The 9024-nt window shown below is 34.9% G+C and overlaps 1 protein-coding gene across 1 annotated transcript; it reads left to right on the top strand.

Annotated features, from left to right (window-relative positions):
- LOC105173534 (bark storage protein A) lies at positions 7–4130 on the top strand. Its single transcript, XM_011095313.2, has 5 exons — positions 7–254; positions 1976–2043; positions 2164–2319; positions 3255–3512; positions 3624–4130. The coding sequence occupies exons 1-5, from the start codon at positions 26–28 to the stop codon at positions 3975–3977; spliced, it is 1065 nt and encodes a 354-aa protein (XP_011093615.1). The 5' UTR covers positions 7–25; the 3' UTR covers positions 3978–4130.

Here is a 9024-nt window from a genome sequence, read left to right as displayed (position 1 = left end):
AGAGAGAGAGAGAGAGAGAGAGAGAATGCATATGGTTTGGAAAACATTAGGGTTGCTGGGATGGGTTATTACAATGGATATGGGAAAGGTAGCAGATGGTGCAGTTTCTGAGAATGTAATGAAGATGATAGGTGTGATAAACAGCATGGGTCCGTATTTGGGTGTTGTAGTGCCCAACACTTTTGAGATGGCCCCTCTCCTCAATTCTCCAAGCTTTCTGCCTCATCAACACCTTCCTTTCTTGGATTTTGCAGGTTTACACCACTTATCATTTCTGTGCATTTTATGCCCCTTACTTATCCATTCTTCTTCACTTGTACATATATATATATATACATGTTCTTACGGTAAATTTTAGCTCGAATCCGACTCGGTCAAATTTGGATGAATCATATAACAAGTGCAATGCTCTTGTCGTGCGATTAGATATACAGTTTAAGGAAAGTAATCAATCACATAGCAAGTGTCATACACTTACTCTGTGAATGGTTTAATTCGACCAAACTTGACTCGGGTCAAACTTTTTCATATTTCCACATGCTCCCTCCGCTTGTTTAGCAATTTTCACGGATTGAGTAATTTTATTTGTTGGAATTTGCAAAACCCCCAATTTGATGCCTTGCTTGAACTAAACTTGGGGAAATCTCACGAGGTTTGAGAAGTTGTCAAAAATGTCTTCAATCCCCAAAAATTGATAAATTTAGAGACTAAGTTGCTAAATCAACTTTTCACGGGACCTAAAATACCAAACCTTTCCATATACAGAACGAAAGTTCCAATGAAGCTAGCCTAATAGCTTATTGTCAACAGGATCGAGCCCGAAGAACCAATTTTGTTGTGTATGTAGGTGATGAAAATTCTTTTCGGGATTTGTGATTTTAGTCTTGTAAATATGGTATAATAATTTCAGTCTCGTATGAATCTTTTTAACAATTTGTCCTATGATTTTAAGGATTTTGCATTGTGGACAAAAATGGCCTACATATGTTAAAAAGGCTGAAAAAGTGTACGTCACCAGTTTAATTGGGTGTAATTTCCTTTGTAGTATAGCAAAATTTGGCTATTTTTGTTCTTAATATAAGAAATTTCTAGAATTAAAGAATAAAACTGCTAAAAGATTCCTACAGAACTACACGACCGTATATTTATAGCACAAAAATTACAATTTTGCCTATTCTTCCGCATCAAAACTTTAGGCAATATCAATTAATTATGATCATAACTGTCTTAAATTGTTTATAGAATCAAAGAGGATAACCAATCATATGCTAGTGGAGTAGTACTTGCAACATTACGTGATTGGATAAATACAATTTACCTCCCTGTGATCTGAAAAATGAGTAGAAATATTTATGTAAAAAAAAAGGGTAAATGCAATTTACTTCATTGTGTTATGTAAAATGAGAAAATACACCATATGAAAAAGAGTTAGCAAATTATCCCTCTATATTATAAAAAATAAAGCAAATTACAACCCCATCAATGGTTTAGATAAGGGATAATTTACTTCTTTTTCCAAAATACAGGGGATAATTTGCTATTTTATTTTTCACAGGATTTTTTTTTGCTCATTTTCTCATATCACAACGGGGAAATTACATTTTTTCCTAAAAAAAAATAACAGATGACCCCTATGTACTTTGAAATGAAGAAAATTACACTATCAACGGTTTAGACGGAGAATATTTTGCTTTATTTTTCAAAACATAGGAGATATGATCATTTATTTTTCACAAGGAGCTTTTGCTCTTTTTCTCATATGACAGACTACATTGCATTTTACACGTACCTGATTAGTCAACAAGAATTTGTGATGGCGGATAATTAGTTCATGAATTTTATATTCACTTAATTGTGTTGATATATATATATATATATATATATATATGTGAAGTAATCACGTAATAATTAATATATGGTAGATATGATAATCAGAATCTACAGATCCTTACTGCCTTCATTTTGCTTCAAATAGGGCGAAGGTTTCGGATTGGAGCAGTGGAAACTAGAAAGGTGGTTGTGGTTATGTCAGGATTGAGTACGGTATGTTTCAGTAACACTTTGCTGTGAGGTAAAAAATGACAGTATACTAACACCCGTTTTTTCCTTAATTAGTCGACTGGTTGGTAATGTTTCAGACACGAATATATGTTGTGTGTATAGATTAATGCAGGTATAGCGACACAGTTGTTGCTAAGTTTATTCCATATTGAAGGGGTTGTGCACTTCGGAATAGCTGGGAATGCTAATCCTCAACTCCAGATTGGCGACGTTACTATCCCACACTATTGGGCTCACACCGGCCTCTGGAATTGGCAGGTATTGTAAGGAGAAATTTGTGATGGTTACAAATATTGAATATTGAATATTGAATGGGAGATATACCATTTTTTGGTCTATAAGTTGGGTCAATTAGCATTTTTAATTTACTTTTTTGTTTTCAATTAGCTACGTGCCTAGCTCATGGCTATTAAGTATTTTTTGTTGTAGAGAAAATTGACGCGTTTTCCAGCTTAGAGTTATTTCTGTGGGGAAAATACAATACATTTGAGAGACAAAAATAAATTTTGAAGGAAATTAGAGTAAAGAATGGAGGATTTCTTTCTTCTCTTACAAAAATGGAATCCCGTCATTCCCATATTTCTGTAAGTTGAAGTCAAGTAGAAGAAACACAAAGAAATATGTCTCCACAAGTGAGTCAAGTAGGCTGAATGGAGCATTCATATTGTTACCGTTGGAAGAAGGGCCAACTTTTCTACCAATCAAAAATACTTAATAGCCACGTGTTGGGCACTTGATCCACACCGTTAAATTATAGACAGAAAAGTAGATGATGATCAAAAGTGCTAATTTTTGTAAGTTATGCCACTAAAACTGCTAATCCCGTTATAAATAGGACCAAAAGTAAAACGAGCCTAATTTATATGACCAAAAATAATATTTTCCATATTAAATAATTCTCATTTTTAATAATTTAAATTTTTAAATGAGATGATCATTCAACGTGCTATTAGAGTATGTCCAAATTGTATGGTCTAACAGCACTCCTGACTCGTCATTTAACAATGGACAATCCTGACTCGTCACTTATGGTGATAAACTTGTCATTCTATATTCTTTGAAGCCCTGAAGCTTGGTTTTAATGCAAATGAAATTCATTGCGGGGCAATACGTACTTAATGCTACGAGGTTTTCCGAATTTGAGTCATTTGATTCCTAACGTTTGCATAAATGGCTTAATGTCCCATGAATAGAGGTGGGGAGATGATGCTGATGATGAACTTGCCTTAGAGTCGGCGGGGGACTATACACGAGAGATTGGCTACCTTAGGTTCTCCGATTACAACAACAACAACACAACGTACGGCTCCGTATCAACAGATAACTTTCTGAATCGTGTATGGTACCAACCGGAAGAGATATTCAGCGTTGATGGACATCCTGAAGTCCGGCAACATGCGTTTTGGGTTCCTGTTGACGCTCTCTACCTTTCACTAGCAAAGAATCTTGAGGTAAAGGGGAAAATACAAGAAAAGAAACCTCGTCCTTTGTTTGTAAAAGCAAAATTCTCGAACAGGTTCTTGAAGTTCAATTCCATCATACCTTCATGATCATATATACAGGGCATGAAGCTGGAACGTTGTATGAATTCGACATGTTTACCAAGGGCTCCCGAGGTCGTAATGGTGGAAAGAGGGGTTAGTGCCAATGTGTTTGTGGACAATGCAGCTTATCGGGAGTTCCTGCGTTCAAAATTTAATGCAACGCCAATCGACATGGAGAGTGCTGCTGTAGCACTCGTGTGCCTGCAGCAAAGGAAGCCTTTCATTGCCATTAGGGCGTTGTCTGATTTAGCAGGAGGCGGTTCTTCTGTTTCCAATGAAGCTGATGCCTTTGCACCTTTGGCAGCTCAAAATGCTGTTAGTGTTATGCTTAGCTTTGTCAACTTAACTGTGCCACATGTTGGAGCGCGATAGAAACATATTGTGCTTAAATTAGTTTGCTGGCTCTGGCTGCAATAAGTTCTTTCAAGATTTCATGTCAAGACATGTTTCCTAAGAGTTTCATCATTTCATGCTAAAGAATGGAATAAATAGCTCTATTGCTATAATTGATGCGTAAATTTGACTGTTTTTCTTTGTGTGAGTATATATATAATAATAAGGGTAAATTACATGCACACGCTCCTTGAGGCTTGCACTAGTTACAAATACATTCTTATTAGATTGAAAATCACAATCACCACATTTGAGGATCTTGGGTGAGAAAGGTGACACTCGTCTCAGCAGAGCATTAACTAGAGCATCAAGGCATCGCCTTCACTCCTCAATATGCTAGCTAAGGCAGCCTATTTGATCACTTAGTTCTTGGACCTCATTCTTCCTAGGCCGGTCCTCTTGCAGCTTGATGGCTTGCAACATCTTTGGAATCAGCTGTTTGGAAGTGTTCAGGGCCTCTTTTGACACTGTCCCTTGCTCCTGCTTCGGGAAGCAACTCTTTCCTAGCTCTTTGTGGTGGAAGTGGGGTCGATGGGAGGTTAGCTTGAGTCAAGGCCTCAACATTCATTTCTTCATGTCGTGGTGGAGAAACTCTATCATCCCTTAACTCCTTCGCTCATGCCGCAAACGTCTTGTGCAGACTTGAGCTCTAAATTGTGAAATTTCATGGCCAGGGAGGTTTTCTCCCAAACGGTTTGCTTGGGTCTCAAATGGACCAGCAACATTCTTATCAGGGTTCTCAGCCATTTCTCTTAAATCTCAAGGAAAATGATTTAGTGGTTTCCACAAATTGAGCCAAAGGATGTATGACAGAATTATGTCCACAAAGGTCTAATCCAAATAAAAAGTGGGTTTGAACATGCTTATGCAAGCTGGAACTCTTGTAACTTGACCTACGAGGTAAGAAATCGCAAGAACACCAGGGAAGTGTTGGAAAAATAAACTAAATTGAGTATTAATAAAAGCGAAAAGATCATGCATGTATTTTAGTTGGTCAAGTTCTTGAATTATTACAGGAGTTTGAAGGATGGTCTACTAGAATTATTATACGAGTTTGAAGGGTGTTTTCATATCTATACCCTATGTTGTTTCATTTGTTGTAAAACACAAGTGGAAAAAATTAATTAGTAAAATTACTGTACTATCCTCCGCTTCTTTTCCAATAGGAAGTTCAGATTATGCCCATTTGATATTTAAGTTAACAAGTTCCTAGGGGAGGAAGTATGAAGATCGTAAGTGCATTAAGGTATCAAAAGTTGTACCTGAGACATGACCCCAAGCTGTAGGACTTCACATGAAACATTGATCCATGGATGATCGAGTGGTCTCACATGAAACATTGATCCATGGATGATCGAGTGGTCATTATTGAGTTCGTATATGCTTGGGTTCAAGTTAGGCCAGGGCCGAATCCATACTACCCAACATAAGATAAGTGGATCCTAGTTTCTTTTGTGATTAATAAAAGAGTTGGGATATTTGTATAAATTTTCATGACCTTGAAGTAACCCCACATTACAAACTCACCTAATTAATGATTCGACTTTTTACCTCTAAAGTGCTAGAACTCGGTTGTCCCACTACAAAAAAAAAAGGGCAAAACTTCTAAGCGCCCTCCATGTGATATACGAAATGTTCACAATTCCCCTGTGGAAAAAAAATATAAACAAACTTTCATGTATTTTGAAAAGTAGAGCGAAGAACCCCCTGATGTCTACTGTAATTTCGACATGCTCAGTAATGCAAATTTTCCTCGTTGTTCGTCATTAATCCAATAGTTTGATTTAGTTGTTCATTTGTTGTTTAAAATGAACAGTTCAAATTCAAAACTTTTATGTATTATATATATGTATATATATTTATATGTATTATTTTTTATTATCTATGAAATATAAATACATAAAATATAGATAAATATATGGATGTATATTTCTATACTATATATAAGAGAAAGCACTCTTTTGGTGTCCACTTAATTTTGGTATGTTAATTTTTTTTGTTTTTTAATATTTAATTATTTCTCTTATTTCTTTTCTCAACTTTCCATTTTTTTCAATCTTCTTAACTTTTCATTTTTTTTCTCTCAACTTCCACATCTCTTTTTCTTCTCTTATTTTTTTTTATTATTTTCTCATTTTTTATATTTTTTAATATTTTATTAATCTAATTAATATATTTTAAAATAATAATATTTTTTTTAAAATTGTAAATTGATTGTGCACATACATGTGAGTGTGCCACATGTGCTCGTATATAAAAAGAGAGGGGGCAGCTGGGGAAGAGGGACGACAGGTGGCGCGACGAGAGGCGAGGGGAAGCCAGCCGCGGGACGGGCAACACACGGGGGGAAGACTAGGACTTGGGATTTTTTTTATTTTTATATTAATTTAAATTTATATATTTTCTTATTATATATCAGAAAATATACATGACGTGAAATTTGTACCATTGATTGCAATGACGAATCAATGGACCAGATGAAATATGAATCTAGATATTATTGATGAGATCTTAATCATCGATTTATTTATATCAAAATCTAATAGTGTTTAAGTAAAAATATACTTAAAAAAATATAAAAATGGCGAGTGTAATATACATTCGCATAGGAGGTGTTTTTTGCTTTATATTGAGGAACACAAGGAGGTTTTTTGATAATTTTGTTTTCACATAGGCTTTTTAAACATTGTTTATACCATAGGGACGTAAAAATTGCTTTTTTAAGTTCAAAAAAAAAAATGTCTATTTGGAAGACTGCAAACTCTATTTCAAATAGGGTCTATCTCATATGAATCTTTATCCCAATATGTATTTGAGAGACTCAAATCTTGTCTCAAATATGAATGTACATTGGGTGACAATTTCACTAACCCGACCCAATATTCGACAAATTCAAATTAGAATCAACTGTATAGACATATCAATCAATCATGATATAGCATACATCTCAGTTCAGCTGCTGAAATCATAGTATTTACAAAATATAAACACATCAAGTCTGAAGTGAGGTATTGGATAAGCATAAATCCTAATAAGTCCAAATGAATGGTCTCAGTAGACTCACTAGAATCCAAGCTTTTAGTGCATGGACTGTATCTGGTCAGGTATAAGTAAATGATCTTTGAACAGAGAAAAGAAAAGAAGTTGAAGTAAGCAGCGGCAGCAGAAAAGAAGTTGCGCAATTCCTCAAGTCTGAGTCTTTAATTCAGCAAAAACGGCGCTTGGTTTATGGACCAATGGGGTTACAATACATTTATTTATACATCTAAAGATCCTGGATTAAGCGTAACCACATTTTTGGATTACACTACGAGTTGTTAAGTTGTAGGGTTGTGTTAGTTCGATAAATATCTTTTCATGACTGTTCCTTTCTCGTTTGGTTACACGCCTCATTTTCTGTATAAAGAGAAGAATGTGATATAATATTTAATTCACAATCAACGAGGTTCAAAATAATTTAACTGTCTTTCAGACTATGTGATTTTACATCAAACCGCTAGATATATTCACATATATATAGTATATATGCGTTTAAGTTTGGAATTAATCAGGCTCGCAGATATGGAGATATCGTAATCGGGAAGTGAATTAGGAATTTTTTGTTATCATTAGGAACAATTTTGTTATGCTTATAGACACGATTTTCTTTATATTCATGTTAGGAATGGTTAGTTTATACATTTAGGCACAATTTGCTTTAAATTCATTTAGGAACAGTCAAATATTTAATAAACATTCCTAGATGTGATTCTTCCTCCACTTTTCACTTGGCGTGAAATTAGATTAGTGTGGAACTTAGTTAGGCACTTTCAATTTTTTTTATCGTTCCTAGTTTTTTAATTTTCCTCATTTTTTCTATAGAATGTTGTAATATTTTCAGGCACAGTTGTTATTTATATGCCTGTTTCTAGTGAAAATTTAGTATTATTCCCATTCATTAAAGAACAGTTAATGTACAAGATGATTTTATTTGTGACCGTTCCTAATTAGCCGTCTGGGCTACTTGTGACTGTTCTTAATTTGAACAATTTTTAAAAACAAAAACCTATAATTATTTGTACAGAATAATCATAGAAATTTTTAGTCATTAATTTTTACAGAACTTTCGATCATAATTATTGTCTTCTTCATCTCGTAATCCTCATCAAAACTATCTTCGTCAGATTCATCATCAGATTCACCATTTGCTGAGCGAGATGTACAGGTTTCTTGTTGATTTGTAACAAATAGATCAACAACTAATTATAAACATTAGGGTCATGTAGGTCATAACTATGATTGTCCGTCACAACTTGTGGAGTAAGTATTGTCTCCTCTTCTTGAAAAGAATCTTCGGTCCATCAATAGTCATTAATGACTCTTCTGGCTTTTGTTTTGCATACAGCCATCCAGTCCACTTTGTCTCCCTTCATCCGAAGGTACTTCGTGTATTATACTTGTACCGTTTGTTGTGCTAGGACGAATAGTTCATTCTTTTAGTATACTTTCTTGAAGTTTACCTCAACAAGCTGAGTTATCTCTTCAAGAATCCCATAGAAGTCACTGTCCGTATCTGTATATGATGAGCTTTTGACACATACCCCGGTGTTCATAGTTGAATTGCCTATACTGTGACGTTTAGTGTGGAAATTGTAACCATTCATAAAGTAACACGGGAATATTGTGACCTCAGTTGTAGGACCCCAATAATACAACTTTAAGACACCACTTGCTCAGGTAGAGTGGTTTGAAAATAGATCGTTGGATATGAGTATAATTCATACAGAGTTCATCAATTCTACGGGGCCTGTTCCGTTTGCAAAGAATCTTCGGCTCAAAGTAGTGAGATCTGAATAGATCGATTTCTTCTACAAGGTATGCCTCTACAATTGACGCCTCAACGTGTGCTTTGTTTTTCATCTTCATTTTCAAGTCTTGAAGAAATCTAAATTGGCGAACATTTATTAAAAAACATATGACACTAGAACTGTTTCAAAAAACTAGAATAACTTGTAGCCTTACCTCTCAAATGGGTATATCCACCCGT

This window comes from Sesamum indicum, linkage group LG11 (assembly GCF_000512975.1).
Source record: "Sesamum indicum cultivar Zhongzhi No. 13 linkage group LG11, S_indicum_v1.0, whole genome shotgun sequence".
NCBI lineage: Eukaryota > Viridiplantae > Streptophyta > Magnoliopsida > Lamiales > Pedaliaceae > Sesamum > Sesamum indicum.
The sequence above is the reverse complement of the archived record's forward strand: the minus strand, read 5'-3'. Positions and strand labels throughout refer to the sequence as shown.